The 20,018-nt window shown below is 42.9% G+C and overlaps 1 protein-coding gene across 6 annotated transcripts in view; it reads right to left on the reverse strand.

Annotated features, from left to right (window-relative positions):
* The window catches only part of MCF2L (MCF.2 cell line derived transforming sequence like), a 148,315-nt gene that overhangs the window by 103,652 nt on the left and 24,645 nt on the right, over positions 1 to 20,018 (reverse strand). The window contains exons 1-3 of one of the 6 annotated variants that reach the window (XM_046941155.1): positions 17,509 to 17,861; positions 16,139 to 16,237; positions 11,288 to 11,478 (exon numbers count right to left, since the gene is read on the reverse strand). The exons of 4 other annotated variants lie outside the window; for them this stretch is intronic. Coding sequence is in view for 1 of the 2 variants with exons in the window: in XM_040699276.2 (XP_040555210.1) it covers positions 17,509 to 17,587 (79 nt within the window). In the remaining variant the exon portion in view is untranslated. Of the gene's footprint in view, positions 1 to 11,287; positions 11,479 to 16,138; positions 16,238 to 17,508; positions 17,862 to 20,018 lie in introns of those variants that run through there. One more of the 6 variants, XM_040699276.2, reaches the window with a different exon arrangement.

The following is a 20,018-nucleotide window of genomic DNA, read 5'->3' on the forward strand; positions in this document are numbered from 1 at the left end:
TGTTAAGCAGTAACAATGACACGGTCACCTCCTGACATGGCCTCACAGAGAAAACACTGAGAGAAATAACACTGTTACCATCAACACTAACCAGAAAGAAAAGGTCAAGACATCACAAAAATCATAGCCTACACCCGAGCGAAAATATTTTCCTGCGTATTCTCTCATGTAAGTAAAGCCTACAAATATACACCATGGGGATTCCCATAGCTATAGAGCTGTATAACCTAAGGTCAATTCCAGTCAATGTCCTCTTCCTGCCTTCCACAGTTTGGTTTTATTTGTCATATTTGGATTCACAGATTTTTTTCCCCAACCTAAATGATGCTTCTGATTTGTCAAGTAAAGGTAGGTCTGTGCCAGCAGTTTTTGTTTCTTCCCATACAGAAGAAATGTTACACGGCATACTCTGCTGTCCATCATAGATATGTTTCTGCAAAGTGTGTCAGCTAAAATCATCACCCCATGGTTTCCTTCTTCATCCTCAGCTGACTTGATCCATTCACGTTTGTCTGAGGAAGACAACTGCATCTTGTAAGTTGAACTACTCAGGAAGAGAAAGCAGCAATGCTCACACTAGAAGACTGATACTGGGAACTTAGTTTTAGAGATGAAGAGGTTGGGATCTCTGAGGAGCATAATCTGCTCCTGAAAGTTGGAATCCCTTCCAGGTGACAATTTTGATCCTCCTCTTTCCACTCCATCTACCATGCCGTATATAGTGTCCCAGTGCATTTAAACTGTGTGTATTTTAGTCCCTGCACACAAATCCACCTCCACATATCCCCTTCAAACTCAGGTGTTTCACTTGTGGAATTGACAACAGTTAGCAGGGTGCTAAATAACCAGCACTGGAAATCCAAATCCAAGGACACGGCTATCTCAGGAAGCAGTCATTTCATCATGCAATCAAGCATTAATCAGAGACTTGGTCACGGGAGCAAACTTTGATCAGATCTGTGATACGTAGACACCACTGGAACCAGGCTACTCTATTAGCAGAGCACAGATCTGTATGGGATATCTTTCATTTTGGACTCTTAAATACAGGCTGCACAGCTGAAAGGTGTCACATATACTGATCTTATGCACCAGAAGAACATATGGGATCCCAGGTACATCCTGAGAGTCAAAAGCAGGTAGGAGGATGAAAAAGAAAAAGCACAGATGGTGAAGTTCGTTGTTAAGGATAAAAAATAATCAAGCCTTTTAGAACTTCCCAGCTGTTCTCCAGTCCAAATAAACCCAAATCAAACCGAGGTTATATCAGGGAAAAACTTATCGCCAACTACAGAAATTTTGCAGAAGACAGGTTTAACTATGATATATATAACGCTTTATTAAACAGTGAATTGTGCTATGCAAGCTTCTTTGCATCGTTTCACTAGTGGAGCATCCCCTGCTTAGCAGCTACATACCACATTTAAAACCAATCTGTAAAAACTACGACACTGTATCTTAGATGGATATGGCAAAATAAAACAAAACCCAATAAATGACAAAAAGAAACAATGGACTGCTATAAAAATAGTCAGATTAATTTAAGTTGTAAGACCCGTAAGCCTTCATAAAGTCAGCGTGTGCTGATCTGCTATAGCCCCACTTAAAGTGAGCAACAATTGTTTTGCTCTAGAAGTAAGCTGTGCCACCATGGCACTATTACACCACCTGCATGCTCTGGTAAAAAGATCTGAACAAGTGGGAAAATACTTCATACTGCAAATCCCTGCAGCTTGCCAAGCAACATGTCCCATGTACCTGGCCCACATACCAGAGGACACAGGAGACTCCTGGAACATCATCTCCACCCTCAGAGGTGTTCAGAGAATCACAGAACGGTGATTCTGGTTTGAAAAGGATCTCAAAGATCATCTGGTTTCAACCCCTCTGCTGTGAGCAGGGTCGCCAACCACTAGACCAGGCTGCCCAGAGCCACATCCAGCCTGGATGCTCATCTGAACAAGTCCATGGTAAGTAGACCTGCTTGGAAGAGGTGGTTGGACTAGATGACCTCCAGAAGGCCTTTCCAATCCCAACTATTCAGTGACTGCATTGCCTATTTAGCTCCCTTGCTGTTTTTCACTGCTTGTACTCTCCCCAGAGAAAAAAGAAGCAATTTTCAGTGCTTAATATGTATCACTTGTTACAATTTCCAATTGAATTAATAATTTAGCTGAATCTTATCTTCCACGGTTTTGAGTTATGTGAAGAAGCAAAGTGGCAAAGTAAAACATTAAATTATTTACAAGTTGTACAGAAAACAGGCAGATAAATGGTAGACACCACATTATATATTTAATGGTTGTTAGAAAGTACTGGAACTATAAGCCTGCTAGCCAAACTCCATCAAAAGAGAGAAAAGTAGTCTTCAAATCTAGTTTCTTAGATGCTGAACTGAAGTAAAGCAGATGTATTTGAGGTAGATTTAAAATCTGTGCGGGCTTCAGCATTTTCCCAGTAAAACAGTTTCTGGCTGCAAGTGAAGCAATGAGGCTCCACCTTTCCACTGGCGTTTTTCACCAAAGGCAATTGAAATTCAGCTCAGTATTTCTGCAGAAGAGAACTGAACAAATCAAACTGTGCAGAACCTTCAGATTCTGGCAGCTGATTAGGTTATCACAGATTAATAGAATAAATTGTAAATTTATTTGTAATTTGTAATCCTCTCATTCTCCAAAGTACCATTCAGTTTGCTTAACTGAAGGATTATGTCTCCTTATTTTGGTGTTCAAGAAATAAAGAACTAAGAATTAATACTAGATTTCTCAATTTGTGTGCCCTACGACTCCACATAATCTCTACACATGATGACAAATACAGTGAGCGTAATTCTTCATAGTCCATCCATTCGAAACGTATTTATCTTCTTACACAGGCAGCTGAACAATCTCTTTCAAATATAATTTAACCAGAAAGAGGTTTCAAAAACAGGAAAAAGGCTTGAAGTACCACCTTCAGAATATTTACTGAGAGGTAATCCTGATACAGAACAAAATACTGTAATGCTTTTTTGCCCTGCAACCTTACATTTTACTTGAAAACTGTTTTAAAAGATACTTCTTTTATGTATATTTCTGTATATTTTACACAAAGGCTTTCTGTTAAAATTCATCTGGCTATTCAACCCCCCTTTTGCCCCCAGATGCCCATGGACAGACACAGTCATTAAAGGACTGGCTGAACAAGATCCCCTTTCTTTTCTGAAGGGGGCCCCTCTAACAAATTATCTCGGAAGTAGTTCTTATTGTTAGCCACTGAGTGATGCAATTCTTTATAGCAGTGAAGATGTGGGATCCACTTCCTGACAAACAGTCACACCTCTTACCCACGCTGTTAACATCCTTCCACTTGCTGGCACTTTATTGCTTCTCACTGATCCCAAGTTCAGCAGGAACAACTTTGAGCACCCAGTATAAGCTCTAACACTCCACAGTTTTCTATCCATAACATACATTAAGCCCATATTTTCTGGTTTAAAGACAGCATGAGGACAGGGTACAGCCATCTCCAGTCTGGGGGCTGGCTGAGGTGCCCCAGAAACACTGAATCTGGCTGGGAGCTCACCCCCTTCCCCGGCCCAGTTGGAAGTCAGTGTGGTAAAACACAACACTGTGGTATGTTACCTGCTTTTACAGGATTTTGTAGGTGATAATTTATGGTCTACAGATCAAAAAGTGCAAGGCCCTGGAGGAGAAACCATAACTCATTTGGCAGGCAGGCAATCTTGGGTGCACTTTGCTTGCTTTTCAGAGCGTATGTTATGCCTCAAATTCATGATTGAAGGCACTTTTCCAGCTGAAAGAATAAACTTGAGATCTTGAATCTAATCACACTGCACCACACCAAAATCTCAGAGCATATACAAAGCAGGAAGTACAAAAACACGTGTTTCTCACATTAGCTATGCAAGTACTGTAAATAAATAATAAAAGTTAATAGCCAGTAAAGAATCCTTGGTTAACATTTAAGATAAATAATTTAGCTCTGCAAGATGTTTATTATGAGTATAGTGTTCTGAGTGGGAAAAACCACCACTACCAAAAACCAGAACAAGCACATTTCTTATGAAGACTACCAACCAGCACACAGCTGTCAAGTAATTGGACTTTTCTGGATCAGAACAGGATAAATGGCAAACATTAAAAATATTTGTAGCTCTCACTAGTTGACTTAGAAAAAGTACAAATAAAATGTCCTGACAGAAAAATAAATTACTTACACCCCTTATCACTGAGATTGATCACTTACAGATATTAAAAGCTGATATTAACACAACGCACACTTTGTGATTAAGCAGTAATGCTTTTCAGATGTTTTTTCCTCCCACACAATTTTGGATTACCTATGGGAAATCTGTAGGTTATGATTGATAATATCCACTGAACCCAAAAGGAGGATAAATTTAATGGCTCACTAAAGAAACAAAACAGTCTCATGCAAGCGAAGAACCAATGATGTTCTGGACTTCATTAAGGCCTTTCACATGGTCTCCCATAACATCTTTCTGTCCAAATTGGAAAGATATGAATTTGATGGGTAGACTGTTCAGTGGACAAGAGCTGGTTGCGAGATTGTACCCAGAGAGTGGTGACCAATGGTTCAATGTCCAGATGGAGATTGGTGACAAGAGGTGTCCCTCAGGGGTCAGTACTAGGGCCAGTGCTCTTTAACATCTTCATTAATAACATCAACAGTGGATCAAGTGCACCCTCAGCAAGTCTGTGGATGACACCAAGCTGTGTGGGGCAGCCAACACACTCAAGGCACGGGGTGCCGTCCAGAGAAACCTAGACAGCCTTGAGCAGTGGGCCCAGGAGAACCTCATGAGGTTCAACAAAGTCAAGTACAAGGTCTTGCACATGGGTTGTGGCAACCTCCACTACCAATACAAATTGGGGGATGTAAGGATAAAGCACACCCCTGCCAAAAAAGGACAAGGAAGTACTGTTAGATGAGAAGTTGGACATAAGCCAGCAATGTGCCGTCATAGCCCAGAAAGCCAATCACATCCTGAGCTGCATCAAAAGAACTGTGGTCAGCAGGTCAAGGGAGGTGATCCTGCCCCTCTACTCTGTTCTGGTGAGGCCTCACCTGGAGTACTGTGTCCAGATGTGGAGTCCTCAGTACAGGAGAGATGTGGACCTGTTGGAGTGCATCCAGAGGAGGGCCACAAAAATGTTCCAAGGGATGGAACACCTCCCCTGCTAGTAGAGGCTGAGAGAGCTGGGGCTGTTCAGCCTTTGGAAGGGAAGGCTCCAGGGAGACCTGAGAGTAGCCTTTCAGTATCTAAAGGGGAGCTATAAGAAGAAAGGGGACAGACTCTTTAGCAGGGTCTGCTGGGATAGAACAAGGGGAAATTGTTTCAAACTGAAAAAAGGGAGATTTAGATTGGATATAAGGAAGAAGCTTTCTACAATAAGGGTGGTGAGGTGCTGGTGCAGGTTGCCCAGAGAAGTGGTAGATGCCCCATCCCTGGAGACACTCAAGGTCAGGCTGGATGGGGTCCATGAGCAACCTGATCCAACTGTAGGTGTCCCTGTTCTCATTTCGGGGGAGTTGGACTAGATGACCTTTAAGGGTCCCTTCCAATTCAAAAGATTCTATGATTCTGTGATTCTAAAAATAACACTTTTAGTTACAATCTGTACATCAGTCTTTCAAGCTTATGTCTTCTCAGATCACCATCCTATCATGGATTTATTTCTTCAGACATAGCACAAGGTCACGTAGAACTGCACTCAGATTGTCAGGTAAATAATGATGCAGAGGAAAATACAGGGTATAAAACAACCACTGGCTGAACCTGCCTCCTATTTATTCACTTTGTGAGTTAAAAGTCTGGTACTTAACCAACTCCAAGGACTGTTTCATACATACTAGCAATTTGAATTCCCCCATTATTCTGCAATTTTCCTCTTCAAAGCCTGTTGAAAAATACTGTTTGACATATAAAATACCTTGTATTTGTTTAAGAGGCACAAAGAGTTTTGTAAAAGACTTGGGGTAAGTGGTGCCGTGTAAAATGCAAGCATGACTACTTTTTACAGGAATAAAGATTAATGTTTAGTAAACAAGAAAACTGTGTATGAGTATTACAGCTTAAAATGCAGTAGTCTTTAGCTAAAGGGGAGAGGATAAGCTGAAATGTCACATGTCTAATTCACAAGATATGGAAGACTAAGAGCATGATACAACACCCACTGAAATCAACCCTAAGATGGCAAAAGAGCTTGAGATTAACGAATGCTGACAGAAGCATGCATCCAGTCAAGTCTCAGACCAGCAACTGGATCCAGACAATCAAGTATCCCCAGTACCAACAGTACTACAACAAACAGATCGAGAAGGATCTCTGAGATTTGCAAGCCAACAAATCAACAATTGTAATGTTCTACCACAAAATACCCAAGTAAGCTTTGGGGTAAACCCAGACAAGTAAACTTCCAAACAGATGACTGTATTTGATCCAGTAACACAGGAAACACAAATTATGAGACAGTCACAGAGTTTTGTTTTTCCCGTTGTAGTAACTGTAGCACAGAAATCCTCTTCATGAGAGCCTCAGATGCAGCCAGAGGGTTTGCCAGCACTTTGAAAGTTGTGCTTAAGAGCTCCCTCCTCACATCTATCACTTCACCCAGGGGAAAGTTGGGACGTATTTCACAGTAAGTGCAAAAAGGTTGTCAGGACAAGACTTCCAAAAGAGCAAACTGTCTGCATAGAACCAAATGAGGCAGTCATTTTTTCAAATAAATATAAAATAAAGTGTGATATTATATTGGCACTTGTAAAAAGCATCTCCAAATCTTACCTAGGCAATTGAGAGCCAGATAAAGTGAGTGTAAACTATCTGAGAAGAGGCTAAAACACAAACTGACCCTAACTACAAAACGGAATTGGATTTTTACATGGGACAATCTTCCCTAGAGCTGCTGAACACCTTTTGAAGTGGACACTGTTGAGAAATTATTTAATCATGCAGGCAACCACATTACTTCTACTTCTTACTGTGTTGTATTTTGCTTTTCAGTCATGCATCCAATGACACAGTTTTATAAGACAGAAAATCTTTCCATAATTCATTATGTTGTCTTCATGTCAGCTGCCTTCAGAAAGAATCATGATTTATTTATTTTTCCAGCGAAGTTTAACGTCTCATACCTGTTCTTAGAAATGAAATAAAGGCAATTATAAATAATAATTTGGTTATTCAGACATACTTTGCACTACCCTCACACAAAAAGATAATCCTTTTCACAGGCTCCCATAATTGTGAATATGGCATCTAGAAATGAAATGCTCATTATACTTGCTGCCATAAACAAGAATATTCAAGTCTTCTTGGCCTCAACAGGACTGTTTTCCTAAATACTTCTAATCACAAATTTTAAGCAAAATTGTTTAAAAATATTAACAGAAAATGATGGCTTTACTATGCTGAATTATCTATGACAAAACAAACAAACAAACAAAAAAACCACCAAAAATATTTCTGGTGGACATTTCTCAGCAGTCAGTTGACGTTTTGCTTTATTTTTTTTCTCTAATAAAAATATTATAATAAACTCCAGTTTAAAAAAAAAGTTATTGATATTTGACTTTTTGCTTTTTACTGGCAGTGTTAGCAGAGAACTGCCTTCTGGTACAAACACGACATAAAACTCTAAGACGGATAACATTCTAATTGATTATTACCAAGGGCAAGCACATGGCAAAAGGTGAACAATGATCTTCAGAAAGCCTCAAAAAATTCAATACTTCATTAAAAATGCTTCTTTAAAATTCCTCTAAATTGGCCCAGTTTATCAGGTGGCAACAAGGTGATTTGTTATGCTCTGCTTCATACCGCTTCCCCCCACCCCATCCTAAAGGAGGGAGACTCAGCAATCCAGGCTGGACAGAAACTGCAATAGGACTCCAAATGCAGCAAACAGGAGAGTAGCTCTCCCAAGAGGTACCATGGGACACACACCTCATATTCACCCACCTAAGAGCTCCATAAACTGTTCCAAGGCTGTGAAGGCATGGTGCAGCCCTGGTGCAGCAATATTCCTGACCTTATTTCACTCTGGGAATGCTCCTCCCTCACCCATTCCAACATGCTCATCTGACGGTCCCTTTGTTGCTGTGTCTCACAGAGATAACAAGTTACTCCAGGCAGGGAGCTGTCAAGTGCAGTACAGCTCATCTGCAAAGGGCTCAGCAGGCTGTGTGGAGCAATACCCAGCAATGGAAATAGAACAGAGCAGATGAGCAGCCTTTAAAACAAACACAGCTTCATTTATTCATAGCTTAATAACTTACTAATGTGTTATTAGCAACAGTCTAAAAAACAGGCTTTGACCCTAAAAAAAATCCCTTTCTAAAGGCATGAGTAGTTCCAACTACCATTTATTTTTCCTGAATGCAATGATAATCTTCAAAGCTTGAGATCTCTGGTATTAACATAGCCATAATTGAAACTTTTAATTACTTCTTCCTGAGTAATTCCCCCTGCAGCAAATGGCAGCCAGTTCAGGGCCTGTGGTACCCCAAGGGACACGGGGACCTGGTGAGGGCCTACGGACCACGGCATACAGTGCAGGCCATGCTCCTCGCACAGGACAGCAGTCCACACTACAGGAACTGGGCTGGCCTGTGAGCCTTCCTCTTCTTAATGCGTACGTGAGGGTTGTAAGGCCTCACAAGGTCTAATAAACAAAAACAACGCCCACACAACTTCTCCATAGCTGGCTTGGAGACTAGAGAGGAGGATTAGGAGAGGAGAGTGGGTGCACAAGTGGTCCTACTTAATTTTTTTCCTTGTATATCCTTAAACCTGAAGACTATGTGCTGGATTATCTCTATGTAGTGTCACAGAACTAGTTCAGTACACACCTCTCCCATGACAGGAACATTTGCAGCTGGCTGTCCAAAACCAAGGCTGCAGCTCATGGCAGTTGCTTGTCTCATAGAATCATCATAGAATGGCCTAGGCTGGAATGGACCCCAAAGATCATCAAGCTCCAGTCCCCCTGCCACAGGCACAGCCACCAACCTCCAGATCTGGTACTAGACCAGGCTGCCCAGGGCCCCATCCAACCTGGTGTTGAACACATCCAGGGATGGGGCATCCACATTCTCTCAGGGCAGCCTGTTCCAGCACCACACCACTTTCACTGTAAAGAACCTCCCCCTGACATCCAATCTAAACCTTCCCTCCTTGAGCTTAAAACCATTCCCCTTGTCCTGTCATGATCTACCCAAGTAAAAAGTTGATTCCCCTCCTTTTTATAAACACATTTTAATTAATGGAAGGCTGCAAAGAGGTCTCCCTGCAGCCTTCTCTTCTCCAGGCTTCTCACTCAACAAGCCCAGCTTCCTCAGCCTGTCTTTATAGGAGAGGTGCTCCAGCCCCCTGATCATCTTCATGGCCCTCCTCTGAACCCTCTCCCACCCCTCCACCTGCTCCCACCTCACATCTTGGCCAGGAGCTGCACTGGGCAGAGACCTGCAATGCAGCAGCTGAAGCAATGGGCACGTGCGAAAGGTCAGGAGCTGCTCGATGGGAAAGGAAAGGAACAGGAAGGACTTCTTCATAGTGTGAGTGCCAAACGGCAACACCCAGATTCCTTCCTGCCTTGGCAGACATTCTGCGGGTCTATCTCAAATACCTGTATTTCCCTTCAAACCACTTTTGGATCTCTCTCAACTCCTGCCCTCCTTAGGGGACAAAAACCTAAATCCTGCCTTTTCTTACCAGATCCGATAACACTTCCTTACAGAGATATATAAATGTCGGACAGAAGCTTCACTGAATACAGTCCTACATCTGAAATTGCCATTGGGGTGAAGATGTTTAAAAATAATGGTAAATAAAACCCAGAGACATTTTTCAGTATCCATGTTTTAAAAGGCAAGTGGTAGGATGCAGAAAAGACCATTCCTGATTTTCTGAAGGCTGGATGGAAATTGTTAGTACTACTGTAAAATGCTAAGCACACGGTAGCAAATTAACACTACTCTATTTAATGCACACCTTCACTCTCATTATACCATGCAGTCTTTAATAAGCCTTTTTAATTCCCTGGTAGATGTTCAAAATGTAAACAATTGTAAAAAAACACCTGCACTTGCCACACTGAAATAACTTATCTTCTGTCTTCATACAACAACACAGAGAAGCCGTTTCTATTAATAATCCTCTCCCACCCTAAGCTGTGTACTCTCAAAGCAATTTGGGTATTCATAAGGTGGGGGTGAGAAACACTGAAGAGGCTCAGCAGAGGAAAATTAAGAATGTACGCAGTTAGAAAGCTCAGAATGCTATCTGTAGGGTTATATTTTCTCTTACCTTCATAAATTACTTCACAAGTGACATGGTAGACGTGGAAATGACCGATTTTTTCTACAAGCTGCTGACACCATTTCTGCCGCTACAAACTTCAGTGCCCTCGTTTTGCTCTCTCCAGTGCACTCAGACGCTCTTTGCCTTTCTCTGCCTTCAAATCTGTAATATTAAAGCTCCAAAGTGCATCGCTCAGGTCACTTGCAGCTCCAGTAGTCTTTGTAGAGAGCTGAGAAAGGGAATTTCTGACCGTGTCTGTCCCCGACAAAACCAGCTGTGCCAGGGTCACAGCAAATGTCTGGGTACTGAGCAGACTGGAGCTGTCTCATAATTAGAGCACTCTCTCAAGCATGAATTAAATACCAATGATGAATTTTCATCACTCTCGTGATTCTGTGTATGTAGGTCATATTCCATCATAACTATTAAACATAAAGCTATTGTGTTCCAGACATATTGTAGTAAGGGGCTCCCAGCTTCACGCCCTACTAAATGACTATCTATGGGCAAAACATCCAGAAAATCTTTTCATGTCACCTCATTTCTGCCAGCTATTTTCATCCTAGCTGCACAACCAAACACAGCACACCTGTTTTGCTTCCTTAATCTATCTTCCTCCTTTCTCCTTCTCTTAAATTCTTCTGCTCTCCCATCCTCCTCAAGCGAAGCTGGGAAAATCTATCACTCAAGCACAAGTGCATTTTTTTCTTTGTGTGCTTAATTGAATGCTTGTATGTGAGCTTTTATGTTGTTCTGAAGTATTGTTATAAGAATTCTATATAAATTTTGTATAAGCATACCTTGCCTTTAGAAATATACACAGTGTGCAAATAAAATTTGTGTCAAAACTGTCAAATGGTAAGAAAAAATGTTTCAAGCTTCCATTGCTATGGCAGTTGGGCAACAACAACCAAGTCACAGACATGACTAGAAGCTGAAAACGCAACTCAGTAGAATTACCTGGTGTCCAGAGAGAGGAGTACACGTTACACGGTAGTGAGAAGAAATAAAAGGGGTAAATTTTGCCCTGACCCACAGAACACGTCTGGTCAAACTTAGGCTCTCCTCAGAGGCAGGCAGGGACTCTGACAAGCCAGCTCCTAGTTCTCCTCTTTCCAGATGAATCCACCAAATGACTGTCTCATTCTTCACTGCAGTAAATATGGAAATTGAAAATACTGAGATAATGGAAATTGGTATTCATCAATTCAGTTATTGATACACAGTGCAGCAGCACATAGAGCCGTAGGGATTGCTGATGCTGCCCTTCCAACAGCTGCTACAGGAGGCACTGTGCCTGCAACAATGCATGCAAGGTAAATTCTGAGAAAATAAACAAATGAGTCACACAACACACTGATTCATTTAGTGTATGGTATTGGCTAAAACCTGATTCAAGGCTGGAGTGGAAAAGCAGCTGTTAAAGCACAGGCATGTGACATGAGGAAGTCTGGACTGACAGAGAAAGTCACACAGGTGGGATGGAGCAACAACCAGCAGCCCAGGACAAAATATGACCAAAGCAAAGCACAGTGTCCAGCCCAGAAGCCAGACGTAAGATTGTTTAAAGAGAGGGTCTAATTTACCACTGAATGTTTATAATAACAAAGGTTGTAGCCTGAAGATTTGTTTTTAAGATCAGCTATGTGCATACTTGTGATTTTCTCTATCAATTATCCCAGCCTTTTATATGTAAAACTGCCTTCCCTTTAAATTCACTTGGTTACAGGCAAGAGTTGGAAGAAAAGAAGATGCATTTCTGGCTCAGCAAGAATTAAGAACTACAAAAGAGCCAGGACAGTCACTTCCAGTGCACGTTCTCTATCTGCTAAATAATGTTTCAAGGGTTGAAAGATTTTTATTAAGACTGGTGGTTAGCAAGTGTCCCAGTACACAAAGGGGGACAGAGCTTATGCCCCTGAAGTCACACCTTGGGTAGCAAGAGACACAGTGCTGCACAGGGTGGCTGTTCTTAATTTCCCAAATATCCATTTGCCCAGATAATCGATTTTCAGAAGTCAGGCTGCTGCTGGAGAGCATGGCACACCTATGTCCTCAAAACCAAACAGCATGCTGATGCACTGCGTTTTATCAGCTTGTCAATATTTGAGCAACATGCTCTGTCTTTCACTGTGTCTCCAGGGCAATTTAATTGCCTGAGATCCCTTCACAGCAGCTTCTCCCACGCTTGAACACGCTTAGTCTTCATGTAAAGATACAAATGTTTGCAGATGGGTATCACGCAGCTTCTTCATTTCAGCTTCTCATGCTGAAACTCCCAGCCAGCTGTCTTCTGGTGATGAAGTTCAACTTTTCTACATGGTAGTGCTGGACTCCTTGTGATGAAATCCCCATGGTTCCAGGGCATCATGTGGGATGGACAACAGCCAGCCCTGTGCTCTGGCTACACCACAACTCACTTCCCAGGGGCCATCAAGAAATTCAGATCATTAGAATAAAAACCTAACAGCCACAAAAAGACCATCAGGGTCAAATCAAGGATATAACTAATATCCAACATTGATGCCTGAGAGGGGAAGCTTGAGCTGGTAGCACCCATGCTGCTGTCACAGGTGAATGTTGCAGGTTGGATGACCAGGCAGTTTGCCTGCAGCTCAGTATCTGCATTTCTGTGGCTGGTAAGATAGCTAAGCCAGGCTTGAGCTATGCAGCGTGGATAGCTGGAACGTAAACTGGAGTCAAAATAGCTAACAATGTATTATTACAGGCTTACTGAGAGATGTACAAGTATTTAATGCCAGTAAAAACATTCAAGATTACACTCCTATCCAAAATGAAAGAATATCTGGCTGATATTTAATAGCACAAGATGAAAGAAGCAATGAAACAAAACTAAAGCAGCTTTGCCAGACTTTAGGGAACAGCAGGCAGAAACTTCCAGCTGAAACACCCAGTTTCAGATACCTGAAAATCCTAAGAAGCTGTCAGTCTGATGCAGAAACTGCAAAACCCCCAGCCTCTTCTGTAGCTCACTCAGTGTGCTTCATTAAGGGAGAGGGTGAGTGACCCAAATACCTTCTGCTCCAAGCTTTGCTCAATACATCAGCTTAAGACAAAGCCTTGAAAACAGTGCAGCCTGAATTAGGTGTTGTACCTCTTCTGTGCGCTCTGTTGATCTTTTTCTGCAGAAATTCCGTGTTATTTGATATGCATGAGGTAATCTTTTGGCTTGGCTCTTTTATGTTGCATGAGCGAAGGCAGCTGTGCCAAGCCGTTGTGCCAAGAAGGCACTCTTGAGTCACTGGGGTCATAAAAACTCATCCAAGTAACAGGCTTTTTCTTCTCTAATATCACGAAGCACATTCGTCCAGGCAAGGCTTTCCTGGCTGAATGGTAGATCTTCCAAGGAACAACTCCGAGTTCTTGATTTAGAATATGGTAAGACTCAGACGCAATGTAGGTGCGCACAGAAGCACTCACATTAGTACGCACCAGATCTGCGGATGTCTCGATGGCTCCTTGCAGAAGCTAACTCTTTCCAGTGGTTTTGGACACTTTTTTCATTTAGCAAGGTGGCATCTTGGTCCATCTCTTCCTCCATCTCTTCCTAATTTTTCAAGACAGGTAAGTCTGCCTTTGATACTGAAAAGAATACACGGCCGGGGAAATGCAAAGTTTTGGCCCCAAATGTGAATATGACAGAACTGGAGCTACTGGAAACTGAAGCTGAAATGTCTCAGCAGACCTACCTGTATTTAAGTAGTAGCATACATTTTTTTCTAAGAAAATACATGTATTTATCTTCCTTGATTTGCAGATGTTTCTACTTTTTGCAGAGTGCACAGATTTTGTTCCAGGAGAGGAAACAGATGGTAGCTTTGACAGCGGCACCTTTCCGAGGTGGAAAGAAACCATTCTTGAGGCTACCATAAGCTTATGGCTGGGACTCCCAGATCTGTGCAGTCTATTGGTGTAAACTGGATGCCATAGTCACTGCAAAGTTTCCAAACTCAGAGATGATGCAAATGTGAGTAGCAGCAGAAAGAGCTTGTCCCTTAATGCAGTTTCTCTATTAGCCCAAGCCCTCAGCAGAGAACCCACCTCATGCAGTCGCACAGCTGATGCACAAGAAAGAACTATGGCCAATGATTTAAAATATATATATAACAATAGTCCTGCCTGAAAATAAAAGTTCAAATGTAAAAACAAACAAACAAAACAACAACAACAAAAAACACCCATCTTTGGTAGGAACAGAGAATTTCTTCAAATCCTTCTGTCTTAAGGAATGACCAAAAAGCCACTTGCTAGAAGGGAAGTGACTGTAAAGGGTGAGGATCAGATGTGGGAAAAACAAAGGAAGATGCCGTGGGAGCACATTATTTGCTGCTTGAAGAGGGATAGGTACAAGGTTATTTTGAACTGTGCAGCAAAAGGAGTCAGAGAAGGAATATGATGAGCATGGAAGACGACACTACTCAGCTAAAGAGCAGGAAACATGACCTTAATAGCTAAATTTGGCCAGAAGCATTTTATAGGAGTATCTGTGAAATTTTGGGGGATAAAGTGAAGGTGAAAGCTGAGAAATAATCAAGAGACCTGAGAAATGTTTCATCAAATGTTGCACTCGTGGGATCCTGTGAGAGATCCCCATGGACATGAGAGGCCAAGGAGCACTACCAGGGGCTGGGAGGGCAACTACATTAGTTTAGGCAAAGCAGAAGGAGCGTGAGGACTCCTGAGGAAAGTGCTGGTGTGACAGTGTTGGATGAGAAGCCCAAAAAGGCTGTGTCAGATGTGGATGGACACATGGGGCTTCCTAGGGGGCAAGGAGCCACAGGTAGAGGCTGGTGTGGAAAAAATGAGAAAACAATAGAAGATCATGGGCTGCAACCTCGACTTCCCATACCTAATTGGAAGCATTCAGGAGGTGCTGAATTAGGAGCTGAGCTGCACCAGGCCACCTGCAGTCAAGGGACAGATGCATGCACCTCAGAATGACCTGAGTCCTGTAACCAAGCTTGGGCTTTAGGGGAATTCCTCCTCTGTCCTATGTGCCATAGATGTCTAAAGCTACCTGAGATGAATCTGAGCCTTTCTGTTGAGGGTACTGCTCTGAGAAAGAAGTGCTTTGTCCTCCACTCCAAAAAAGGAGAAAATCCCTTTTTAAAGTGGACAGTTGGACTAGATGATCTTGGAGGTCTTTTCCAACCTTGGTCATTCTATGAGTCTATGATCCCCTGCGGCCTGAAGGTGACTAGCAGAGCTATGAGGCACTAGGGAAACCTTTGCATTACAATTGCTTGTGAGCGTGCAGCCAGTGAAACACAGGCTTGGAAAAAACCTGCATGTGACCATGGGCTGTGAGGGAAATCTAACTGCTTACAAAGGGCTTCTGAGTCAACAGAAAGACAGTGGTGGAGCCAGAGAGCAAGCAATTTAACCCAAGGACAGAGTGGAGTGCAAGAAAATGAGAGAGCTCCAGAGAAACAAGCTAAGGAACCCGAGAGGAACAAGAACAAAACCAGATCAAATCAAACAAAGAAATAACGAGAGATGCAAACTGAAACAGAGCTATAAATAAATGAGATAGACCTATAAATAGAACCACTTTCTGGAGAAAAGTAATGAGAAGTGCCTTTGCTAGGGAATCCCCATGTGGGGATTAGAGAGAGGGAGAAAGAAGTAGGATAGAAACCAGCTAACCCACATGATGAAACTGGAAGCAAAAGAAGAAGAAAAGAAAAGCTGTTTTTGGAAAATATGCAAGCTTAGCAAGCTAAAGATCAGCACACAGTGAGAGCCTGCCGGCGAGCATGAAAATAGCATTCAGTAGTGCTGGGGGCTCACATGAAGGTCACGGTGCATGAAGGTCTGCACAGTGCGGCAATGGGGCTGTGTATCACTGCCCGGTCCTGGAATATCTGGTGAGCATCTGCAGCTGAAAGACTACAGCAACAGTGTTAAGGAGTGAAAAAGTACAGCTTGAGTTATTAAAACGAACTGCAAATGACAGCTTGGCCCAGCAAATATCAGACAGGCTTTCTTTCTATTTACAGACTCAAAAAATCAGTGCAGGCAATAAAGCAAATATCCAAACATTTAATAAAGAAAAAGAAAGTAGAATGTATAGTGACTGTAACTTGTAATTTAATGCTAGTTTTCATCAGATCGAGCTTTGCTTCTCCCCCTCAAAAATTATATTAAGAAGGCAGAAAACCTGCTTCCTCTACCCAGTGACACCAATGCAGCTAACCTGTCCATTCCACATCTCCCATTTAATCCATCAGCCATCTTGCTTATCATCTCCTTGTAACACATGGCAATTGCTGAAAATTTCCCCTCTTAGTAAGCAGAGGTTCAAGGAAATGAGAAGAAAAAAACCAAGTTTTGGTACTACAGGGAATGATGTCCTGAATGCTCTGTATCAGCAGTCAGTTTGCCTCAGACGACAAGGAGATACACAAGGCTTCCAACATCAGCCAGCAGCCTAAGAATAAAGGGCAAAAGAAGCAGTTTCAAAGCAGGCAGAACCCAGATCTCTTCTCTTCCCAGGTAACTTTGTATCCTGAAATCTGTTTACAGCTCTGCAAGAGCAACAGCCAGGACTGTACTCCCAGATCCCTTCACAGGTCACCTTACTGGACGCTGCCGCACGGTTCTAGTTCTGAACACAAAAGCATTCACATTTTCGAGACAACCTCTCAGAAATCATCATAATTTTTTTACAACACTAAAAGCATTGTTAGCAGCTCCGTTGCCATTTTTAATCCATTCAGATGTAAACCTAAACTGTGATTAATGAATTCAACTCTTCGGTCTCATGAAAGCGCAATTTAGATCCACCTGAAATACTGGTTGCAGTGCCTCGCAGTTAGCCGGGCTTTCCACTGCTTCCTGTTAGGCTCCTTCTGCTAGGCAGATCTGTAGTCCCCCCCTGCTTCTTAGCTCCATCTGAGGCAGATAAAAAAGGAATCGAGAGCCATTGAGAGTATCTGACTGGGCAAGCAGTGACTGAAAGTATTCCAGAGGACTGAGCCTGGTGAATAGCCAAGTGCTACAAATGCTAATTAGTGCCAATACAAACAGAAGTTTAACCCTGTGACAATACATTCTCTTTCCTATTAATGAGACCATGCACGCAGGATTTTCTGTAAATCCTATAAAATCACTAACAGCATCAAGGCAACATATTATTTAAGAGCAGCAGCTCCTCCTACCAGTGCACTGGGAAACCGCATTTAATCTTTGCAGCAATTCTTCTAGGGCCATTTCTTCAGCGTGCAGCCAGCATCTCATTCTCTGATGAAACAAAAAGAATCCACAGCAAACATGTTCCCTCTGGTCCGAGAAAGGAGAAGGGAGAAAGAAAAAAAAACAACAAAACAGGCAGCACTACAGCAGTGCTTCGCAGCCCTGCATTTCAATGACTCCCCAGCGCTCTCTGGGTGAAGGTGGGAGTCCGCGCTCTCTCCTGGGCGAGGCGGGTGCTGCTGGAAGCCGTAGCCGTGCCTGCTGAATCCAGCAGAACCACTTGGGACGTCTCTCTCCTCCTCTGGGCAGGGGTTTGCCCGCAGCGGAGCCCTCAGACGCCACAATTAATGTGAAGCAGTGACGAGCAGCTTGCTTGCACGCTCGCTGCCAGCCTGCTGCGTGCGTGGGGAAGGACTGTGCTGAATAGACAGCAGTTAGGCGAGAAGCGGTGGATCGCAAGAAGCCCCGGGCTCGTCCTTACGTGAGCATTCTGCCTCTTGCTACCTTCTTGTCAGCTTGCTGCAGGCTAAATAGCTCTGGAGTAAAATTCCTCCCCATCGACAATGTCAAAGCCGTTCCGCTTCTGCTTGCCTGTGCTCTCACGCTCTGTTTGGAGGGTTCGTTTTTGAGGGCAGAGGACTCCAAATTTCCTTCAAATGCTGAATTTGTCCCAACCATCTTTTGGACTAATTGGAGGAGCTGGGCTGCTTAAATGCTGAAACGCAGCAGTTTTCAGAACTGCACTCCAGGAAAGGGTACTAGCGCCTTAAGTACCTCAAGCCTTTGGGTTTTAGCTTCTGGATACGTGAAGTATCCCCTATGAGGCATGTGGGGCATACACCACAGAGCTGTTATGCCAGTTAGCTGGGACAGGCAAGCCTGTCAACCAACACACCTCCACTGGCTTTCTATGCTGTGCTTTCGGGATAAAAAGAACTTTCAGGGTTACAGAAAATCTGGAAGACTGAGAGCCAGTACTGCTCCTTGTAATGGGTTTTCACTGCTTTTACAAAGGCTACTGGACACCTTTCAAACCATGAGGCTTTTAATGCTTCCCTTTATGAAGGTTATCTCAATGCCTATTAAATCTCATTGCTCTCATCTTTTTCTTGATGTTCAGCTGCATTTTCCTACTGAGTATTGTACTCAAACTCTTGGTTTTAGCTACATCCTCTTATATTTTAGCCAGTAAATAAATAAGAAAGGTTATAGAATCCTAGAATATCCCAACTTGGAAAGGACCCATAAGGATCATCAGGACCAACTCCTAGCTCCACACAGGACCACCCAAACATCAGGCCATATGTTTGAGAGCGTTGTCCAAATGTTCCTTGAACTCAGGCAGATTGGAGCCTTGAACACCACCATGGGCAGTCTGTTTCAGGGCCCGACCACCCTCTGCTGTAGAACCCTTTCCTGACATCTTGTATACTTAAAAGGATATTGCTGTGTTACTTGAGACAAAGCTTCTTTTCTACGCACTGCACACAGCAGCCAAAAAGCAGTGGTCCCTTCTGGGAACATGCGTGGATAGCTACAATGATTTGTCCATTACTTTCAATAGTGACTTCCAAACGTTTCTTGAACACCTCCAGGGACGGTGACCCTACCCCCACCCTGGGCAGCCTGTGCCACTGCAGCACCACTCTTTCTGAGAAGTTTTTCTGAATATCCAACCTGAAGCTCCTCAGTGCAATTTGAGGCCGTCTCCTTTCACCCTATCGCTGTTACCTGTCAGAAGAGGCCAACCCCCATTTTGAACTCCACTTCATCATTCGTCAGTGAGTTCCACAATGTAACAACATTCATCATGAAAAACTGCTTTTGTTCAAATCACCTTCCTGGAATTTTTCTGGGTGCCCCAGTTTGCCTTTTGTGAAGCAGTGGAAAAAAAAAAAAAAACACCACAGGAAATAAACACTTGCTATTCACTTTCCCAAGCCATTCATGACTATACAGACCTCCACTGTAGGTGATATTATGTCCCTTCCAATTATCTGTTTTCCAGACAGAAAATTTCCTGCACTAATTAGTTCCTATTTGCACAAAAGCAATTCCATACTTCTGGCTGTCTTTGACACACGTTTGCATAGCCTAATTCTAGTGAAAGAAAGTGAACAAAACAAGACATAGGACTCAAGAAGCTGTCGCAGCACGGGTTATATGGTGCCATAAAGATGTTGTTCCCTGTTTCCTTCGCAGTGCCTCACAGTGCACTCCTTGCCTTTCTGACCAACACTGAGTGCTGACTGAGCTGCCGCTGTTTGCGGGGAACTGCCCGCAGTGAGCCCAGATCTCCTGCTGAGAGTGACAGCTAACTCAGGAATACTGTTGGCTTTTTTCAAGTGTATGACTTTGGACAAACAGTTAATTTCAGTCACTGTGCTGCTCGGTGCTTGAGCATCACAAATTGATTCTCTATCTGTTTGCAATCACCGTTGAATTTGATTATGTTGAAGAACTTCTTACATTAGCA

Source organism: Gallus gallus, chromosome 1 (genome assembly GCF_016699485.2).
Source record: "Gallus gallus isolate bGalGal1 chromosome 1, bGalGal1.mat.broiler.GRCg7b, whole genome shotgun sequence".
In the NCBI taxonomy this organism is placed as follows: Eukaryota; Metazoa; Chordata; class Aves; order Galliformes; family Phasianidae; genus Gallus; species Gallus gallus.